At 41.7% G+C, this 22,802-nt stretch overlaps 1 protein-coding gene across 1 annotated transcript in view; it reads left to right on the forward strand.

The window, feature by feature from the left end:
* Positions 1-3,407: 3,407 nt before the first annotated feature.
* Positions 3,408-22,802, forward strand: part of MTMR6 (myotubularin related protein 6) — a 29,708-nt gene continuing 10,313 nt past the window's right edge. Inside the window, exons 1-10 of the mRNA XM_068143774.1 lie at positions 3,408-3,501; positions 7,980-8,096; positions 9,682-9,844; positions 10,830-10,987; positions 11,731-11,859; positions 12,919-13,053; positions 14,348-14,480; positions 19,315-19,424; positions 20,886-21,011; positions 22,505-22,554. Of these exons, the coding sequence (XP_067999875.1) occupies positions 3,478-3,501; positions 7,980-8,096; positions 9,682-9,844; positions 10,830-10,987; positions 11,731-11,859; positions 12,919-13,053; positions 14,348-14,480; positions 19,315-19,424; positions 20,886-21,011; positions 22,505-22,554 (1,145 nt within the window). The 5' untranslated portion in view covers positions 3,408-3,477. The remainder of the gene's footprint in view (positions 3,502-7,979; positions 8,097-9,681; positions 9,845-10,829; positions 10,988-11,730; positions 11,860-12,918; positions 13,054-14,347; positions 14,481-19,314; positions 19,425-20,885; positions 21,012-22,504; positions 22,555-22,802) is intronic.

Below are 22,802 nucleotides of genomic sequence, written 5' to 3' on the forward strand. Positions count from 1 at the left end.
CCTAGGCGAAGCCGGAGCTGGCTGTGAGGCTGGACACACCCCTCACAAAAGGGGCCACGATAAAGGAGATCCTTTTCGGCAAGTTAGGTGGCAGGAGTCAGCCTTCCTCGGAATCCCAGCACCTAGTCGAGTGTTGGCCCGGCAGCCTTTCTGAAGGCTTTGTGGTGCCTGCCCTGATGGTCCTGAATCCTGTGTCGTTGCCGTGCTGCCCACAGGCAGATAGAGCAGGCTGTGATACCCCAAAGGTTACCTCCAGGTGACCAGCCAGGAAGCAGGAAACCAACTCAAAATCTAAATCAAATTCCATGAAAGCCCCAAACCCCATTTAATTTTAAGCTGAACCCAGATTCAGCACAATGACACGTCGTTCTTATCTGCCTCTCCACAGACCCATCATTTTTTAATGCTGTTATACAAGCCACAGCACCTGAATGCCACAAACTGAATTACTAATCACTGCCCACATTTACTGCACAAATTACTGCTCACGGTTTCCCTACCAGGCTGTACTTCATGCACATATGCCACAGGGCACTGCAGAAAGCTGCATAAACGGTTCCATCTATGCCCTGTCTAGGTGCTGGATCACAAGAGGTCTTCTGTATAAAAACTTGGATGTGTTAAATCTCATGCCGTTGGATTCTGCCCATCTGTCCAGCCTGTTGAGGTTCCTCTGCAGAGATCTTCTACCCTCTAACAGATCAACTCCTGCCCCCAGCTTGGTGTCATCTGCAAATTTACTGATGATGGACTCAATGCCCTCATCCAGATCATCAATAAAAATATTGAACAGGATAGGGCCCAACATTGATCCCTGGCGGACACCACCAGTGCCTGGCTGCCAGCTGGATGTGACACCATTCACCACCACTCTCTGGGCTTGGCCCTCCAGCCAGTTCTTAACCCAGCTCAGAGCGCTGCTGTTCAAGCCAGGGGCTGACAGCTTGGCCAGCAGTTTGCTGTGGGGGACAGTATCAAAGGCCTTGCTGAAGTCCATGTAGACTACACCCACAGCCTTCCCCACATCCACCAGGCGGGTCACCTGATCACAGAAGGAGATCAGGTTGGTCAGGCAGGACCTGCCCTTCCTAAATCCATGCTGGCTGGGCCTGATCCCTTGGCCATCCTCTAAGTGCTGTGTGATTGCACTCAAGATTGCACTCCATAATCTTTCCTGGCACTGAGGTCAGGTTCCTCCTTCTGGCCCTTGGTTCCTCCTCCAGGTGCCCTGGTTTCTCCTTCCAGCCCTTCTTGTGGATGGGCACCATGTTGGCCAGCTTCCAGTCATCTGGGACCTCTCCAGTGAGCCAGGACTGTTGAAAAATGATGGAGAGTGGCTTGGCCAGCTCATCTGCCAGCTCTCTCAGCACCCTAGGATGGATCCCATTAGGTCCCATGGACTTGTGGGGATCCAAGTGGCTGAGCAGGTCTGTTTCCTCCTGGATCAAACAGGGGGCTATACTGCTCCCTGACTCCAACTGCCAGCTCAGGAGGCCAGTTGTCCAGAAGACAACCTATCTTGCTATTACAAATTGGGGCAAAGAAGGTATTAAGTAGCTCTGCCTTTTCCTCATCTTTAGTTACAATATTCCCCTCCATGTCCACTAAGGAGTGGAGGTTGTCCTTGGCCCTTCTCTTGCCATTAATATACTGAACTGCTCCTAATTCAGACAATCATGTAAAGAGCAAGACTTATATAGCCTGTTCTGTAACCTCTAAGATGAGTTTTATCTCATCTCTTAACTAATATGCAGCACAGGCAAGATTTTTGTGCACTGACACCCACATGCATATGATATGGATGAGTCATTGCACTGTGATGCTTGTTATTTAATTCTTGTACAGCCTAAATTCTAATCTCTCCAACAAACTTTTACCAGTTCTTACTTCAGCAAGGCCTTTGACACTGTCTCCCGTAAGATCCTCACAGAGAAGCTGTCAAGGTATGGGCTGAAGGAGCAGTATGGTAGATTGAAACCTGCCTGAATGGCTGGGCCCACAAGGAGGTGATCTGTGGCATAAAGTCTAGTTGGTAGTCAGAAGGTAGTAGTGACCCAGAGTTCAATACCGAGTCCAGTTCTGTTTAACATCTTCATTAACATCTGGATGATGGGGTAGAGCATACCCTCAGTAAGTTAGCACACGACACCAAACTGAGAGGAGTGGCTGATACACCAGCAACTCATTCTGGTATCCAGAAGAACCTTGACAGGCTGGAGAAATGGTCTGAAAGAAATGTAGTTCAATAAGAAGTGCAAAGTCCTGCACTTGGGGAGGAACAACCTCAGGCACCAGTATGTGCTGGGGAGCATCCAGCTTGGAGGGAGCTTGGCAGACAAGGACCTGGGGAGTCCTGATGGGCACAAAGTTGAATGTGAGTCAGCAATGTGTCCTTGCAGCATAAAAGGCAAACCTAGGGTATCCTAGGCTGAATTAGGCACAGCACTGCCCGTAGGTGAAGGGAGGTGATCCTTCCCCTTTGCTCAGCACTGTGTGCCACAACTTTGCATACGTGACTGCAGCAGCTCTCCTATGAGGAAAGGCTAAGAAAGCTGAGTCTGTTCAGCCTGGAGAAGAGAAAGCTAAGGGGACTATTATTAATAGATAAAAATACCTGAAGAGAGGGTACAGAGATGGAGCCAGCCTCCCCAGTGGTGCAGAGAGATGGGTCCAAAGGCAATCGTCACAAACTGAAACACAGGAGGCTTGGTTTGAGTATCAGGAAAAACTTCTTCACAAGAGTGACCAAGCAATAAACCTAATGCCTGAAGAGGTGGTGGAGTGTCCAACCTTGCAGGTATTCATGGGCATGGTCCTGGGCAGCTGGCTCTGGGTGGCTCTGCTTAATCAGGGTAGTTAGATGAGACTCCAGAGGTTCCTTACCACCTCAATCCCTAGGTGATTGTGTAATACAAGAAGAGAACTTTCCAGTAATTTCCCCATTCGTGATAAAGACTGCAATTCGCCCTGCCAAGAGCAGAGGCCTGGGTAACCAGGGAAAGGGTCTTGTTTTCCACACATCTTCTGTCACCTTGGGCCCAAGACTGCTCTCTCCTCAGGGCCGGCTGCCAGGTGAGGTTTCATGGCCAGCACTGAGCACCGTGGCTCCCTGCACAGCAACCACAGCCCCTTCCTCTTCCCTGGATCCCACAGAGAACCCCTGGGGCACTGCGGGACTCCGTGTGGACGGCTCCACACCGCGCCGAGGGACGATAATCCCCAGCCCACACACCTCACTGCCTGCCGGCGGCAGCCCCACCGCCTCTGCGCTACCCACCGCGCATGCGCGCTGATCGCAGCGCGGCGGAAATGCAGTGTCCCCACCTCCCGCAAGGAGGCACTGCAGGGAGGCAGCCTCAGTGGTGCCCCGCCCCAGCGGCGAGGCAGTCCCGCCCTCCCCGGAAGTGTTTCCAGGTGACGGCCGCCCCTGCCCGGCAGCACCCGGCGGGCGGCAGTTGCGGCGCAGCGGGCGCTGCTATGGAGCACATCCGCACCACTAAGGTACCCTCGCCTCCGCCTCCCTCTGCCGGGTGGGGTGGCGCCGCGCCCCGGAAGGGGAGACGGTCGGCAGTGTAGCGGTGGCTTTGTGGGTGCCGCGCTGGTAGCTGTGGGGCGGGAAGGGCCTGTTCGGCCCGTCTTGTCCCCGTCCCACCGCTGTCAGCTGTGGGTGAGGGCGTTGTTATTTTCCTCCTTCCGTTTTGTACCTGGTGCTTTCCCGCGAAGGCTCTGGAGCGGTCCGTGCCGCTCGGTGTGGCCTTGGGCCCCGGTGGGGGCAGCCGGCAGCGGAGCTGCCTGGTTGAGGTGCTGACCCCGCTGCAGAGCGGTGGGCACCGCTGTTCTCCGTGCTTCTCGGCTGGGGCCCTTCCGAGCCGAGGCGCGGGGCCGGGTGCAAGCTCCCTTGGGGAGCTCAATGCGTGCTGCCCCGGCGGGGCCCCGCTGGAGTGAGCCATCCCCGTAACGAGGGGAAAACGCAAAAAAATTCCCGTGGTGTAACAGGAGTTGTAAAAAGAAGCCAGCTGGGAGAGAGCTGCAGTTGGGTTGTGTATTCGGGGTGCGGTTCTATGATGCCTTTTTTAGCTTTGGAGGCAAATCGATTATGAAAACAACGCTTGCTTGCTTGTTTGTTTTTAATGACTGTGGTGTGTTGTGTTAGGAATGCAAGCTATCGGTATAGCTGTTAAGCTGTGTGAAAAAAATAGCTAAGATGTAGTTGATATGTGAGACTTTTTATAAGAGTTTTCTGTGTTAGTTTGCCTTTATAATGAAGGTTAACAAAAAAAAAAAGACATAAATCGTCTTTTTATAAATAATTTTCAAGTAAGTTTTTAAGTCACAGCCTTAATAGAATTACATTTTGGGCAGTACCTTTGTCATGTTGCTTATCTGCCCTGCCTGCAAAGGCTGCTGAAAAGCATGCCCCACTTTGCTGGCTCCTGGAAATTGTCAAGTGATTATATCCTGACTGCCACGTTAGGGAACTCAACCAAATCTATGGATGTGTGGGCAAAAGGAGTAGTCATATTTCAGCTCCAAATAGTAGATTTATAACCAGTAAGTAAATGAACAGACTTTTATATATATTTCCTACAAAATATGTAGAGCTAGTTATATTTTTAATGTATCTCTGATTGTATATACACAAAACAGGAGGAGGGTCTCTAACGAAGCTACTGTTAGTGGCACTTTAATTTTCTGGTTGGAATGGTCTTGCACCAAACTGACAGATTGGAGATAAAGTTTCCCTGTAAGTAAACGGACTAAGTAGTCTGAAACTCCTTGTTTTGGAACTTAGCTATTGACTGTAACAGTACAATATTAATTTCAAAATAAAGACTAGACTAAAGCCAAAGTGTCTTGATGATCTAAGTAGATATTTAAGTTTCAAACCTGAAATTGAGACTAGTAAGGCTACAGGTCACTGACTTCTTTGCATCTGCGGGGATTGTATTTCTGCATGTTTTCAGGCCTCTTCCAGGGAAAAAATAGTCCATGTAGCAATACAACTGAGGAGAGAAACAAGCTCTGAACACAACTTATAAGATACAGAACTTAATACTTGAAGTAATTTTTTAAACAGTTCTTACAGACACACAAAAAATCCATCCTAAAAATACAAATTTCATGGCTTTTGTAAGATGTTGTCTTACTGAATATCCAGGTGGATTAAAAATCATATATGCTACATGGTGAAAATTCTGAGCATTACAGTTACAGGACACAGGAAAGCTGAAGTACAGCCTGCACTGTGGCCCAGCATGTTCAGCATGTGTGCAGGTTCAAGTTGGGACTCATTCCAACTATTTTGAGTCACATCTATTTTTTTTTCCTAATCCGATAGCACTTCACATTTTTTTTTTCAGCTTGTTTTATTAAAGTAATAGTGAATTTTGAGGTCCCTTCCAACTCTAACAATTCTATGATATATGAAAAAAAAAAACCAACCAAAAAATGATGAAAACCATTTCACAATATGTTGTAAGTGGTGGCGTTGGGGAAGTTACCAATAAGAATATTGTAGTTTTGCAATGAAACTTGAGAACTAAGGTGTCTTTGGAATACTTTAATAAAACATAGCATAAAAGACTGGAATTTCTTCAGTTAAGTCATTCTATGTTTGAAGTCCAGTCGTTTCCAGTGATAATACTGATGGGTTTTCCATTGGAGATGGAAAGTTTGGTTAGCTGCTACATCATAAGCTTGTTTGTAACCCTGAGACTTAAATGGGGAAGAGAAAACTGTTAATTTCAGTGAGTCATACGAAGTTGTAATAAAAGAATCTTGTCTTGGTTTAATTGTTGCAATTCATTCCTTTAGCTTTTTCAGTGTGAGACTTCAGAGTACAGTTTTAACCTTCCTCTCTGTTCCAACTTGTCTCCTGTATTGAAACACTTCTTTGGGCCTTTTTGCTGTTCTTCTGTAACTCCTAGTCTCAATAAACTGTCTGGTGATTCTTTTATTTTAAATATTCTGTGTTCTTGAGGTAGCTGGTCAAATTCTTACTGGTTTAAGAACTCACTAGTTTGTTAGTGCTGCTTATTCTCAAAATACCACTTCTGCCTAGTTAAATGATCTCTGGTGATAGATTCTGTGTGCACTCAGTAGCGGCCTTCAACTTATTCATCTGGGGAACACATCTTCAAAACTGATGACTGACATGTTTTTCATAACTGTTTTTCAGACTTTACAATTAAAAAGAAAAAAAACAAGTGTGTCTGTCTACCTGAGCAGCCATTAAAGCTGACTTGGGTCAAGTTACAATGAACATGTCATCTGTGAGGCTGTGTCTAAATTAGAGTTCATTTGTCTTTAAGAAAAGCCTATCTGGAACTTAGTATGCTGAATTCTTGAGGGCTTTACCTCTGTAAGAGAAAACTGGAGCATTAATGCCTGCCCTCAGCTAACATAGAAATACAGCTTTGAGAACAGCAGCTTGTTGCATGGGAGAGAATGGAACTTCAAGTGCCAGGATCTTGTGGATTGTGTTACTGGAACAAAACTGGAGCAGTTCCTGTGTCCTTCTCAATTTGCTGGGGAAGTGTAGTGCCAGGTACTTGAGCAGTAACTGCTGCAGAACTGCTGAGAAAGAATTCTGTTTTGTCTGCATTGTGTTGATTTATGCTACTGTATATCTGAGTGCTGATACCTTGCTGATTACAGCATGATGTATTTTGAGGTGCTGATACATGTAGCTTCCAGTTTTGCTTTCTAAACTGAAATGTTGAATATCGTAGTAGCATTGGCTTTTAGTAGCTCTTTGGATTCCTCTGTTCTGTATGCAGTTGCTTTTCTAACCTTCAAAACCAAAATTGGACCTTGCTAGATTATAGGAAATACTTGAATTGAGAAGTCAATTTTGTTAGTGCTTTATATATGCTTTTGATATATAAATTAGTTTGTACCTATGAGTGAAAAATAGCTTAACATCAGAACAGTAGATATGTGCTCTTCTGAGTGCTAGTTTTGCTGGTGTGGAAGATTTTGGAGTCCTGCCATGCATTTAATGGCAGCAGCAGCAAGCCTCAAGCATAAAAGCCTTAACTTGGCATTAATGAGACAGTGCTGCCAATAAAAAAGAATACATGGGTATAAGCCATTTGCCACACTACTGTTGTTGCATACAAAAAATAGTGTAATGTTTGCTTGAAATAAAGCAAACTGTGGAGCCCACGAAGGTATACTGTCTGAGCAGCAGGTAAAATGCAGACCATCTAGAAATCACTTTCTGTTGAAATGCTTTGTATAGATTGAAGATAACGCTTTGATGGTGTACTGGAATACAGGCTTGAAATACCTGCTTCAAATACCATCCCAGTCCTTGAATTTCTGGGAGACTGTAGTAATTAATGAAAAGCAAGCATTATACTAATAGAATTTGACTATGAGAGAAGGTTATGATGGTTTAGATTTTTAAGGTGGTGGTTGATATAAAAGACAGTAGATAACTAAAGTGGAAGTTGGGAGGACATAATCTCTGTGGCTTGGAGTATGCAGAGAGCCAATGAAGCGTGTTGCTGAGATCAGCTGCTAATTCAGTGCTGGCATCACAGTAACAGGAAATTGTTAGTGTGTGTTTGCTCTGTTTTAGGGAAGCAGTCTCTAAAAGCTTGGCAATTAATAATTCTTAATTATTTTTTCAAAACTCTTGATATCCTGATCTCTCTCACTAGAAAATAGCCCACTGTGGTTTTGCAAGTGGAGTAAGTATTCTGCTGAGTCTAGTGTTGTGCCTTCATTATGTGTGTTTGTATTGAAACAGCATATTTAAGCTAGTAAATCTTCTCAGAGCTTATGGACCACTAGTGTGTTCTGAATAGTTTGGTGTGAATGGCCTTACACATGATGGGTTTCTATCATTTTCAAGTCATTGCACAAGCTGACAAAGCTTTTTCAAAACTAGGATTCTGCATTTGGGGGGGTGGGGGGAAAGGCAACAAACACATACCAAGAGTTTTGTTCCCCCTCCTCTTTTATTCTTACAGGTAGAACAAGTGAAATTGCTAGACAGGTTCAGCACAAGCAATAAATCGCTGACGGGAACTTTGTACCTTACAGCAACTCATCTGTTATTCATAGATTCAAGCCAGAGAGAGACATGGGTAAGAATAATCAATGCTTGTGGTTCAAAAGCATTTGTTCTTACTGTTCTAAGGTTGAATTTGTTTCCTAAAGTGTTCATCCAAGGTGTTATTCCCCACACTCTCCTTGTTCATGGTACCACAATAAGTTAATGATTTGCAGCTGAAATCAGGTAAAATATTGAAGATCCCATGCCCTTTTTCTTGTAGTGATAAGCATCTGTTTCTTAAGTATGGCTCTTCTGCAATAAAAGGATACAGAAAGGGCTTATAGCTTCTTGGTGGCCAATCAAAGCTGGTTAGTACAGTAGTTGCCATTTGTTTTTCTGCTTAGTGCCCTGGTGGCACACACATCAATATATTCTGGCTTCCCCCGTAGCTCATCTACCTGTCTGAGTTCAGTGTCTGAAGTCTGTTGTCCTCCAGGATGAAATCTCATTTTCCTGTGTGATTGATTTTATTTTTCTGTAGGTGAATTTTTATGGATACCTTTAATCTTGTATCCTGGTTATCTGACTAGATGCCCCATGGTACTTTCAAGAAATGTTATTTTCAAGAAATGTGATTTGTTCTGGGATAGAGTGTATGATTTTGTACAAGCTGAACAGCTATCATTTCATACAAAATGAGCTAACAGGGAGAACATGATTCAGGAGTATTAGTTGTGCACTACATTAAAAGGTTTTGATTGATGGAAATTGAATCTATAGTTTAAGCATTGTATTTCTGTGATGATAATGCAAGTACCAAGTATAATTATGATAATATCTTCAAGATGCAGTCTCGTTGTAAATTCATAGCTGGCATCATAGTTATCAGGTGTCTGTCTAATTCTGATAAATATTTAAGAGGACATGATTGTTTCAGTGAATCGAAATGCTCTTAAGAACATCAGGTTCAGTGGAGGCAATGTTTCCTTGGCTTTTTCCTCATGGTTGAACAGCTGCTACTTTCCTGTGTGTTTTCTTAAATTTTGTGTAGATTTTGCACAGCTAAATCTTTGGAGGGCTTTTTTTATGCTGACTACTGTGACAGTCTTCTGTAACAGTGGTCAAAAGACATTTAGCTGGGAGACTGTCGTGTCTACACAAGGGGTAATACAGGAGTTATCTCTTGTTCATTATGAGGATGTTAAATACTGGGTTTCTAAAATCTTCAGCATCTTCTGTAATTTTTATGCTTTGAGTTCCTTTCCCTAATTTGCTTTATTTTCCCTAAAAATCCTACAGTATGTTCTCATAGGTCAAAGATACCCTGTTCAAACTCCACCTAGTTAGATGTAAGCAAAATTATAGGAGAGGAAGGGACAGCTGCAGTGGAGTTTTACTACTTCTTTTTGTGTTTAGAATATTTGCTGTTCCTTGCAAGCACTTCAAAATATGAAGGGAGATAACATCATTTGTCAAAATTTGATTGCTATCCTGGCTAAAATGCCAGTCTTGAATTTCATCATGTAAACTTACTTCTTTTCATAATAACATGATTGACAAAATTAGTCAAAATACATATTCAGCATTGCTTAATGTGTCTTATGTCTGCTCTTGGAAGTTGTATATTGTTCTCACTTTTCATTGGTGTGCTTACTTTGAGCTCTTGTGTGCCACAGATACTGCATCATCACATTGCTGCAGTAGAAAAACTTCCCTTGACTACTTCTGGCTGTCCCCTCGTCATCCAGTGCAAGAACTTCAGGATAGTTCACTTTGTTGTTCCCAGAGAGAGAGATTGTCATGACATTTATAACTCTTTGCTTCAGCTGTCAAGAACAGGTAATACTTCCAATTGTAAAAGATTTTGTAGTATGTGCCTGGATTACAGGTTTGGGGGCATGGGGGATGGAAGTCACAGCTTGCTTTTTTTTACCCCCAATATGAATTATGTAAAATTCTCAAGTGGATTTGGTGTGTACAAGAATTGTAATGATTAAGTCTTTGTCTGCATACACATTCAGAAGTTACATTATTTGGCTTTTGTATGCTACTAATTAAATAATAGAATGTGAGGTTCCTGTATGTTTTTGCATTTCTAGTGTTATCCCTGAAGTTATGAATATAGATCCAGATAGTCTGAATCGATGTTTTCTATAGATAAACTGCTACTAAGCACATACTAACTCGTTATTGATTTCATGGAGTTTCAAAAATAGCACTGAAGTTGCCATGCTGAGACAGCACTGCCAGTTCAGCTTTACAAAAGACTTCTAGGTATAGTCCTTTAGTTTTCTGCTATGTGTTTAGAGCAATGTAAACTGTTAGCATCTGCAGTACATGAAGAGTGTGTTAAGAAAAGCCTAAAGTATTTCTAAGTGTTTTGTGCTTTTAATGAAACTTTAAAACTTCTTTTTAAAGGTCAGTAGATGTAAAATTCTATTCTTGCCTCCAAACCCTTTGTGTTCTTCTAGAAAATGCTCTAATAATTCTGTCTTTTGTCTTTAATTTTCTCAGTCTTCATTTTGTGACTTCTGCTTTGCCCTTGTCACTTTAGAAATGTCCCTGCTGTAATTGGTCAAGCACGCTCAAAGTTCTTACAAGATATCTTCAACTAAATATCTGTAACTGGGAGTTAACTGCTTATGACAGCTGCAGAATAAATATTTCAAGTGTTGAGTACCTAGTTAGTCTTGCTTCTGAGAATCTTGAAGCCTGACACCTTCTCTGTTATGTGGGCCATTTCAAGACTTATCAACTGTGCTACTTTTCTCTGCTCAGACTTTTTTGGGGACAACTCCTTACATGGTTTTTTTCCACCTTTTAGCAAAATATGAAGAACTGTATGCCTTCTCCTATAATCCAAAACAAAATGAATCTGAGCAAGTCAAAGGTTGGCAACTTATTGATCTATCAGAAGAATATAAGAGAATGGGAGTGCCAAATGATTACTGGCAGTTGTCTGATGCAAATCGTGATTATAAGGTAAGTGTTGTAATGGAAACGTTTTGCTCTGCAACTGCTTATGCTTTATCCTCTGACTCTAGTCCCATAGAAAACAGTCAAATACTATGAAGTTGCTTACACTCCAAGCTATGTGAAAACTTAGAGATGGAGAGAGTTAACTCCTAACTCAGTGAACAATCTCATACTTTGCAACTGGAGATTTTTTTCAAGGCCTTGTTGAGAGTGTATGTGTGGATATATGCATATGTCCCTTGGGGTTTGTTTTAGAGTACACTTACCTGTTTGAAGCCCAGCCCCAGCAATTTTAGTGCTCTGTACCTTTGTTATCTCTCCAAACTGAGAAGGATTCTGCTTTATCGTTTGGATTGTTGGCTGTGGGAAATAATGGCTGTGGTGGTACAGTGGATTCAGGGATTAGAGTTCTCTTTGCAAGCACAGAAAATGAAGAAAATAATGTTGATATTTTGGTTGCAACATTCTTACTGTTCCCACTGAAGAGTCATTCTTCAGAGGTGAATGCTAGTATGTCAGTGCTTTCCAGCAGTGCTTGGTTGTGTAACTTGGATACTAATTTGTATTCCTTTATTCTTGACTTGTCTCCTCTTCTAAGCTATTTACATATATATATGCACATATATAAACAAACATGTTAGCATGGATCTTTTCTCTTACTCCACCTAAAATCTATCAAACGTGATGCAGTGAAACTGGTGCAGGCTTTGTGCCTTGTACATAAGATTATTTTTGTGTATTTCTTTCAGATTTGTGAAACCTATCCTAGAGAACTTTATGTTCCCAGAACTGCAAGCAAGCCCATAATTGTTGGCAGCTCCAAGTTCAGAAGCAAAGGAAGATTCCCAGTGTTGTCCTATTACCATAAAAATAAAGAGGTATAGTGTGACTTTCTCTTAATGCAAGTGTACTGAAAATTATTTCTGAACACTTGGCTGTAGTTCAGGGTAGGTAGGGAGGTAAGTGTGGTGACTTGGATGGGAATGGTATAACTCATGGCAACCTTAAATACAGTTGAAACTCATTGTGTCTTAACAGGATGCTGATTTAAGCTAAGCCAGTTTAAAAGAGATCCTTAAGTAATCATTTGGATCTCTTAAAGCTTTCAGAAACTGACCTTAAGATAATTGAAGATAGGTTTTTGTCAAGTGACTTGTCCTCCTTGACACATAAAGAATAAAATCTGTTAGATCAAAGTGAGGGCTAAAACAATCTGCACTGCAAACAAAAAACCCCCACAAATCACCAAAAGATTAGAGATGGTTTTTTTTAAGGAGAAATTTGCAAGATTAATGAGATGGTGAGAAATAAGATTGCTCAGGGTTTTGGTAGAGCTGTGTGAAGCAGCATCTGCTTGTCTTGGCTAAGGAGTATCTTTGAAGGGAGAGAAGGATTGTCACCTTGCTGAGTTGAATTTAGGAAGGATGGGCATTATGCTAGTAGCTACATTTGAAGAGAATTAATATTTGCAAGATAAACCTCATACCTTAGGAAGTACAATATATGGTTGAAAATGACATCCTGAAGATTGTGAGTACAATGTTGTGACCTGAAGTAATAGTAAAATCATCCAGCAGTAAACACACTCATCATTCACTTCATACCAAGAGAGAACTTGCTTTTCCACAGTGTATTTGTTTTTCTAGTTTATACTTCTTTTTTTGAATCCCTATACTTAGGAAAGTCCATTATATAAAGTGGCACATATAGATGAGCCTGAAAAAATGTTTTGATAAACCTTTAGATTGAAGTTGTAGGTACTGTGTTGAAGGGTCTGCAAGTGACGTACTTAAAAAGTTGGAACGCCTAAACTCTTTGTTCAGCAGACAACAAGACTAAACCGAAACAATTTGTTTCAGTGTCTGTTAAAGGATTATGCAAAGCATTTCAAGTACAGGTATTAAATGGATGCTAACTTTTTCTTTCTTTTCTGTTAGGCTGCAATTTGCAGATGTAGTCAGCCTCTCTCAGGTTTCAGTGCCAGGTGCCTGGAAGATGAGCATATGTTGCAAGCCATCAGTAAAGCGAATCCTTCAAATCGATACATGTATGTCATGGACACCAGGCCAAAGGTATGTACTTCAGGTTCTACAGTCTAGCTTCTCTTACTGAACATTAGAGGGATACAATATAATTCTGGGGGGAAAAAGGGAGTTAAATATGACTCTGTCATGGGCAAAATGTTCTTCAGAGGTAAGGTTCATAGATTTATAGAAGGGACCCCAAGGATCATCTAGTCCAACCTTTCAGGGTAAGAATATAGTTTAAATGAGGTGGCCCAGCATCCTGTCAGTCTGGGCCTTGAAGCTGTCTAAGGTAGGGGAATCTACCACCTCCTTTGGGAGATTATTACAATGTTTAATTGTTGCTTTCTTAAACTTGAACCCTCCTCAGGACTTGGCTAGAATTGACTGAATATAGTAGTGAAGTTTTGGGGTGGTACATTTAAAACTCTTTAAAACATAGTTAAGAAGTGAATAGTTGAGTGGAACCCAACTCATTGTAACTGTTTGGAATTAAATACATGAAATGGTGAATCATGCTGGGAATTTTAATTTTTTTAGGACAGGAGGAAGTACTGTGTTTGTTGTAAAGCTTTTGTGAATACTGCTATTGTAGTCTGTTTTAGCCAGGAAGAAATAGGGGAAAATCTGTCTGACCATTCTGATGCCATACGTTGTCACTGATTAAATTCCATTATGCTAGGCTTTTGACCTGTGCTGGAGTGAGGGGGGTAATTTTCTCTCTTCAGACCATCTGCACTTAAATTGGTATTCATTTAACTCAAAACTCTGAACACAATAGCTGGAAAACAAGGCTATAAAATGAAAATGCTGCATTTACTTTGAGCAGGGTTCAGCAGTAGGTTCATCTGGCAGACTGAAACTTTGCCAACTGTTAGGGTTTTATAGCTGTAATTTTAATACCTGCAGCAATATAGTAACTTCTTACCTCCAAAATTGTCACTTAGGTTGCCTGTAAAGTGCACATATGCTTAAGTCTGGGTTTTACTCTCCTTTTTAGGTTAGTTGCTTTGCAGTGTACTTGCTCAGAAATGGTTGGAAATAAAGTTTGTTGGTGGGGATATGGAGGAAAGAATAGGAAATGATAAATTAAATGCATTATTCAAGTGTCAGTTCTAAATCTGCTGACTCTGATGTCCCATGCCTTTCTTACACTTGAATGCTTTCAAGTTGGTTTGCCACAATATTAATTTATTAGACTCTGTTTATAGTATGTGCTTTTCTGTGTTTTTCCTAGTGTATTCCACTGGAAGTTTGGCTTGTTGCTTAATTAGAGATTTTTATTTCAGGTACTGGTTTTCAGTATTTTTATTTTGCCTTTTTTGTTTTGCTTTTTTTTAAGCTTAATGCAATGGCAAATAGAGCTGCTGGGAAGGGTTATGAAAATGAAGACAACTACTCTAACATTAGGTTCCAGTTTGTTGGCATTGAAAATATTCATGTCATGAGATCCAGCTTACAAAAACTTCTGGAAGGTATGTTCTGACTGTCTTAATAGTGCATGAGAAAATGTTCAGTTCCAAAAAACCAGCTAATAAATCTTGATGATTTTTTAAACAGGCCTTCTCTTGTGTTGTTATGTCTGATGCAGAAGCATGTGCATCACCCAGTTGACTAAGCATCCTACCAAGAGTACTTAACAAATATCTTTCTGTAGCTTTCATTAAGGATGGAATATATTTCAGTTTTTCCTTGTGTGGATGACTTAGTTTCATAGTTTCATTCAGGGTTGGAAGGGACCACAAGGATCATCTAGTTCCAACCCCCCTGCCATGGGCAGGGACACCCCACACTACATCAGGCTGGACAGAGCCTCATCCAGCCTGGTCTTAAACACCCCCAGGGACGGGGCCTCGACCACCTCCCTGGACAACACATTCCAGGGTTTCACCACTCTCATGGTGAAGAACCTCCTCCTCACATCTTGCTTATTTAAACTCCATTGAAACAAAATCATGAGTAATGTCTGTAGTTATTCTGCAGATCAGGTTTTGGGGTAACTGGACATAGTTGTTCTACCTTTGTTCTGTCAGTATAATTCACTAGAGTCTTGATGAATGCAAGTCTAGAATTAAAAGCAACTTTAGGGGGAGAGGGGGACCCTTAAAACTTAGGGCAGTGTGTAGTAATTTACTCTCTGGGCTGCTGTAGAAATGTGCTATCAGTGAGATGATCAGAAAGAAAATGCTATGAAAATGATTCATAGCTTAAAATGAGGAAAATACCTTTTAACCTCTGTGTACCAGGTTCTCCTGGACTTGCTGAGCTGAATGCTCTCACATCAGGAATGTCATACCAATGACCCTATTCTTCTGAGAGCTGTTGTAACTGGGCCTGTCATCAGTTTTATTTATAATAACTGTTATTCATTCTGCTGCCTCTGTCCTGCTCCTAGGCTCTTTGTCCATCTTCCTGATATCATTCAGAATCTAATGATTCCATTTGTAAGCAGAATGTAAGACACAGTTCTTCCCAATTACCTTTTTATAATGAAACTGCACCATGGGGCATGCTAGGAAGGTTTATCATCTTGGATTCAGTTGGTTTTGTTTTGCTGCTTTGAAGAGAATTTAGAACTTTTCTGGAATAGTTTTCTTTATTGTGGTCATAATTACTCTGTTTTCCTATGGGCAGACTACCTGTCTATACTACACTGATAGAACTGTCTTTACATAGGCTAAATTTGTGACTGTGATATGAAAGTCCATTTTTTATGTATTAAAAAGGACAGTATTGCCATGTCAGAAAAGATTGAACTGTGGTGAGCACAGAGGTTTTACCTATGTCAAGAAATGGCATTTCAACAGGAAACATTTAAATAGAAGGCTTAATAGCAGCCACTGTGGTCTCTTGAATGTATTTTGATGATGCAAGTGTGTAAACTAAAGTTTGGGGAGGGGTTGGTTGGTTTGTGTGCAGGTTGTTTTTTGTTTGGTCTGTTGTTTTGTTGGGTTTTTGTTTGGTTGGGTTTTTTTCAATATGGGTTATGTGGAGAGTGTGTATGGAGGCTGGAGTTGTTTGGGTTTGTTTTGTTTTTAATAAACAACCTCTGCACCCAACCAGCTGTGCGGCAGTCTGCAGGTTCTAATCACCTCTTGAGCTGCTGCCTGAGACATTGCTACTAGTGTGTATCAGGACAGTCAACAATGAAACGTTGAGGTTTTGGGGCTCACATGCAGGGCATGCATTTGTATCATGAAATCCATATAGCCAAGGCTTTCTTGAGTGATAGTTACTGTGAAGTAGTTAAACATCTTAGAGGTATCATGAAGCATCTTTGGCACTTTTAAGGACCATTAAATATTAGATGGTACTCTTTTCAGTATACAAGTGCCAAAACTGCAGGAGCAGGGAGGTCATTCTGCCCCTGTATTCAGCACTGGTTAGGCCACACCTTGAGTACTGTGTACAGTTCTGGGCCCCTCAGTTTAGGAAAGATGTTGACTTGCTGGAACATGTCTAGAGAAGGTCAACAAAGTTGATGAGGGGTTTGGAGCACAAGCCGTATGAGGAGAGGCTGAGGGAGGTGGGGTTGCTTAGCCTGGAGAAGAGGAGGCTCAGAGGAGATCTTATTGCTGAAGGGAGGTTGTAGCCAGGTGGGGGCTGGTCTCTTCCCCCAGACAACCAGCACTAGAACAAGAGGACACAGTCTCAAGCTGTGCCAGGGGAGGTTTAGGCTGGATGTTAGGAAGAAGCTCTTCACAGAGTGATTGCCCATTGGAATGTGCTGCTCAGGGAGGTGGTGGAGTCACCATCACTGGAGGTGTTTAGGAGGAGACTGGATAGGGTGCTCAGTGCCATGGTTTAGTTGATTAGATAGTGTTGGGTGATAGGTTGGACTTGATGATCTCAAAGGTCTCTTCCATCCTAGTCTGGTTTAGTCTGGTCTATTCTAAAACATTGTCTTTATGTAATCACTGGTGTAGAAATGTCACTGTTAACTCACAGAATTGGCAAGTAATTCTTTGAACTCAACTTTCATCATCTTACCTCTGCCTCGCTTTGTAAAAATACAGGAATCTGCATAGGAGGGGGAAATACCAGTGATGAAATGCATGCTGAAAATTCTGACCAAAAGCTTATTTTTACAGCAGTACTTGGATGAAAACAAACGTAGGGCAGTTTATCTAGCTGAAAAAATAATCCTGTTTGTCTAGCTAAAACTTATGGTTATAAGCTAAAGCTTATGGTTATAAACTACAGAATGTAGGGGTGAGCAGCCATGAATGGTGCCTCTGGACATTGTTTTCTTTGTCCAGTCTCTTCCCTGCTTATATTTTAATTTCCAGATATTTGAATATCTTTTTCTTACCTTCACTATAGAGTTGTGGACCTGTTTGTGTCCTGTTGTGATTGAGCAGGTGTATGGAACCACTGATGTAGGGAGAGTGTAAGCTAGCTGAAAGATCAAGTCGTTCTCAGATTTTCTTCACATGCTAGGCCTTTCAGAAGCAGAACTCTTGCCTCATGATGCCAGGGAAAACTAGCCTAGCTTTTGCTGCTTTTGCTGGTATTTACAGACTAAAATGCCTGGATACAAGCACCAATTTACAGACTAAATTAGTGCTCATATCCAGGAGTTTCTTATGTTTTGTCACCTCATTGTGCTATGGTTTGCTAGGTGACAAAGATCTATAGGCTTTACAAAAGCTGCTGTGCTACTTATTTGGAACCCTGTCTTTGTTGTAGTATTCAGCAGCAAGTGGCATTATGACTCTTCCTGAGTGATGAGGAGTATGCCAGAACTCAGATGGCTGGAAGCTGAGGAACATGTAGTACAGATACAAGGCTCTGCAAGTCAGTTCATAGCCTTTGTTATATTAAGGGCCTTGACTCAACTCGAAACCGTCACAGAATTACTTAGTGAATTTTGTTCTCTACTTTCCCTGCTGGCTCACTTCCTGCCCTACTCAAAGATAATTTTGCAACTACTATAGGAATATCCCCACTGAGAGCTTTCAGCTACAGAGCCTTTTAATTTTTGGTTGGGGTCCATGATCTTGATAGGCTTCTGCTGTAGCAGGGGCAGGCTCAGATATCTTCTCTTAGAGTCACACATAGAAGAAGCTCCATCAGCTAACAAATATTTTGGGTTTTTATTGCCAGGCTTTTGTTGTGTTTGGACAGCAATGTAACTGTGTGAGTTTTTGGCTACACAAAATCATACAAGAACTGGGATATCTGTTTAATTTGTAAATTAAGTGGCTGTGTGAGAAATACTCAGCCTGCCTCTGTATCTCTTGCTGTTACTCTGCAGGCAGCTTTCCCTGCCCACACAATTTGCATTACTGTTACGGGATCCAAGTACACTCAGGAAGAATGGTAGAGACAAGAGTCAGAATTGTATGTAAATTATGGAGGCAGACAAAATCTTGATGGTTTTCAGTTCACTATGTCTTTGTACTCCACTTGCTTTATTCTCCTGAGCTTAGTGGAGAAGGTGACTAAACTCAGGACAGTCTGACTGCTCTGAACTGTGTATATGACTATGTGGATGCAGCTACTACTTCCTACTAGTGGTTGTAATTTTTATCTGTTTCTGGTAGGTTTTTGTCATTTACATTAGCTTGCTTGGTAAGGCACAGGTAAGGCTCCCTATTGAGGGTAACCAGTGTATGTAGTTTGAATGTTGCTTTGTCAAAAAAGCCCACAAAGATCCTACTCTTCATTCATAATTACTGTAGTTCTAGAGGTCAATCTTGGATGGGGACCCCCTTGCAGGGCCCTGCTATCAACCATTTTGGTGCTGATTTCCTGAAAGAAAGATTTCTATTAGAATAGAATAAACCAGGTTGGAAGAGACCTTCAAGATCATTGTGTCCAACCCATTATCCAACACCACCTAATCAACTAAAGCATGCAACCCATCAAGTCTCTTCCTAAACACCTCCAGTGATGGTGACTCCACCACCTCCCCAGGCAGCCTATTCCAATGGGCAATCTCTCTGTGGAGAATTTTTTCCTAACATCTAGTCTAAACCTCCCCTGGCGCAGCCTGAGGCTGTGTCCACTTGTTCTGGTGCTGGTTGCCTGGGAGAAGAGACCACCCCCTGCCTGTCTATAACTTTGCTTCAGGTAGTTGTAGAGAGTAATAAGGTCTCCTCTGAGCCTCCTCTTCTCCAGGCTAATCAACCCCAGCTCCCTCAGCCTCTCTTCACAGGTCTTGTGTTCCAAACCCTTCACCAACTCTGTTGCCCTTCTCTAATCAACTTAGAGCATAGGACATTAGAAACAATACACAACTGTTCTTCTGTTACAGGGTGTGTGTGGCTGCAACCACAAAAGGCTTTCTAACTCTGTTTCTTTCAGTCAGTGGCACAAAGGGTTTATCTGTCAATGACTTCCTGTCTGGTTTGGAGAGTTCTGGATGGCTGCGTCATATCAAAGCTGTGTTGGATGCTGCTGTCTTCCTAGTCAAGGTAACTTTCATGCTGTTTCTTTGCTTGATGGGATGTTGACTTGCTGGCAGGCAAATGTATGCTTAATATTACATAATGTGTAAAATTCTGCAACTGACCTTTTTGGAAGTAGATTCTTGCTGCACAATAGTACTTCTGATGTGCTGGTTTAAGTATTGCATCTTTCCTTATGACTGGAGATTTTAAATACTCCACTTTATCTTTTGGGAGTTTTTTTTTAATGCTGTTTGGTCACCTTACTGGGAGATGAAGGGGTTGTTGTGCTCCCTAGATGTTAGAATAGAACAGAATAAAACCAGGTTGGAAGAGACCTTCAAGATCATCAAGTCCAATCCAGCCCACCTAAACAACTAAACCATGGCACCAAGCACCCCATCAAGTCTCCTCCTGAACACCTCCAACGAAGGTAACTGCACCACCTCCCCGGGCAACCCATTCCAATGGGCAATCGCTCTCTCTGTATAGAACTTCTTCCTAACATCCAGCCTAAATCTCCCCTGGTGCAGCCTGAGACTGTGTCTTCTTGTTCTGGTACTGGCTGCCTGGGAGAAGAGACCAACATCCACCTGTCTACAACCCCCCTTCAGGTAGTTGTAGAGAGCAATAAGGTCACCCCTGAATCTCCTCCTCTCCAGGCTAAGCAGCCCCAGCTCCCTCAGCCTCTCCTCATAGGGCTTGTGTTCCAAACCCCTCACCAACTTCATGTTAGTTTGGGGATGGATGGAGCAAACTGTTACTTTGGTGTACCCTGGGACACTAATGGCAGAGAAGCCAAGCTGGCTATGGTGAATTCATCTAGCAAGGAAACAGGACTTTTTATGAAGTCACCTTGCCAGGCACCTATGGGTTTGACCAAAGGGCACTGGGCACAGGAGAAAAGAAAGAAAAAACCCAAGCATCTTAGTAAAACAAAGTGAAATAACAAGGAGTTAACATCAGTTAAAATGGGGATAGTTCTCCAGAGGATGACCCACAAACATTTGGACTAACAGGATTTGAATTCTTAGCTGAAACTAATAAACATTTCCTAGTCCTTAATTTTTGTGTAGTATGATGAAGTGAATATCTTTAATGGTGTGTATCTGTTGGTTTATTTTTTACCTTGTTTGGTCTGTAATGTATAGTCTACTACTTTCTTAGTATGCATTGCAAGAGGTTTTGATAAGTTCAGTTTTATATGGAATAAAGAGAGATCTGGGAACTGCTGTGTATGTTTTGTTACCTTGTGCCAAGGTGGTGGTGAAATTTTTTACCCTTATAAGGAAGTTTCTGTTTTTCCATGTAGAGCAATTCTAGCTTTATAGTAGCTATCAGATCCTTCCAGTAAACATGTCTATGTCTAAGTAAAATAAAATGGGGCATGTTGTGAGCTTGGGGTAAGCATAGGTTTTGCATTTATTTACTAGATTTTGACATCTATCTAGAGTAAAAGATTCACTGTGAAACGAATGTGTTTTGCAGGCAATAGCAGTTGAGAGTGCAAGTGTATTGGTGCATTGCTCAGATGGCTGGGATAGGACTTCCCAAGTTTGTTCTCTTGGAGCTCTCTTGCTGGATTCCTATTACAGAACAATCAAAGGATTCATGGTAAGCTAGCTCTTGTATTACTGAGTTGCTCCTTGGTAAACAAAGGTTGTGAAATGCACGAGTGTGAAAGGGATCAGTGTGAACATACTGAAGCTTGCTTTTTTGTAGTTAGAAATGTAAGATGTGCAGTATAGCTCTTTATTGTAGAAATACTTTGTTGCTGGGAAGAACCATTTACTTAAAAGTTCAAGAAACTGAAATACAAGTAGCACATTGCTTTAGGCACCATGCAGAAATGTTGCAGTGGTTGCCTTTTACATCCAAAAATGCCACTTACTTAAGATTCCAAAGGGCTTATGTGAGGTAATAGATGTACAAAATTATAGCAGCTCTGTGCTTTTAACACTTGTCCCAGAGTTAGCAGTAATAAAATCTGAAAATGACAACTCCCCTAGTGACAGAGGCCTGAAGATATTTTGGCAATCTTAAGTTTCTTCATTTTTCTATAGAAATGAACAGGAATTTTGGTGCTGTGAAGCCAAATCATGGAGTAGGAAGATCAACAGTGTTCAGCAGTGGCAATTACAGAGTGCTATGAGAAGTCCTGAAAGACAGTGCATAAACTTAGAATCATGGAATTGTTATGGTTGGAAGGGACCTCAAGGATCATTGATTTCCAACCCACCTGCCATGGGCAGGGACACCTTACATTACATCAGGTTGCTCAGAGCCACATCCAGCCTGGCCTTAAGGTCCTCCATGGATGGGGCTTCTACCACCTCCCTGGGCAACCTGTTCCAGTGTCTCACCACCCTCATGCTAAAGAACTTCTTCCTAACATCCAATCTGAATCGACCCATTTCTATTCCCCCCCAATTGAACCTAGTCCCACCATTACCTGATTTACTTGCAAGTATTGGTTACTCACTACCACAAATACCACAGACAATAAAAGGGAAGTTGAGGAATTAGAAGATTTGTGTCTTGTGAATAGTGAGAATGTGTAGTTTTTAGGCAAGTAACTTTGTATTTCAGTCCTCACCATCAATGAGATTTCTGGGAAAACTTCTGCAAGGGACTGGCAATTCTGTGTTCCTTTTGATACTGTGACTGAAGTGAGAGAACAAGCTAGTGTTGATACTTATTGCTAGAAAATGTTACAGAGATTCTGTTGTGTGGGTTTGTGCAAATTGTGATAACAGGAATACAATTCTGAAGTTTTTTCCTATACTTCTGCAGGTTTTTGGCAAGTTGGCTGACAATCTATTTGTGAAGTCCTACAGTGTTAGGATGTTTAAAGCAAACCTCTCTTAATAGCAGTTATCTGTCAACCTGCTGAACTTTTTTTTGACTAGTTTTAGAAATGTGCTTTGAGAATCCCCTGTGAAAGACTTTAAAAAACCCCAAACCAAACAAAAAAGGGTAACTCCAAAGTGACAAATAGTTGCTCCTACTCCACTTTGACTTACTGTATTTTAAATGAGTCAATAACCTGCAGACTTAATATTACAGATGTGAAGTTGAACATTTTATGTATTTGTTTTACCCTCTAGGTCCTGATAGAGAAAGACTGGATCTCTTTTGGGCACAAGTTCTCTGACAGGTAGTTGACTCTGCACACATTTTACTGTATTGGAAGTGAACTGAACTAAGTGCTCTTGAAAACCAAAGTCAGCTGGTGGATGTTTTAGCTACTGCAGTGTTACTGGAAACCTTGTGATCAGTAAACTGTTTTCAGTAGACAGTGCACTTCATGTTTTGCTTTCAATTCAAATACCTATTGGATAATTGATTGATATCATAGACATAAATTTATAGTAATGCTGCTGTTGCTGTCAGATGTCAATAGCT

The sequence above is a fragment of the Melanerpes formicivorus genome, unplaced genomic scaffold (assembly GCF_026170545.1).
Source record: "Melanerpes formicivorus ecotype bairdi unplaced genomic scaffold, bMelFor1.0.p_v2 SCAF_1, whole genome shotgun sequence".
Classification (NCBI taxonomy): domain Eukaryota; kingdom Metazoa; phylum Chordata; class Aves; order Piciformes; family Picidae; genus Melanerpes; species Melanerpes formicivorus.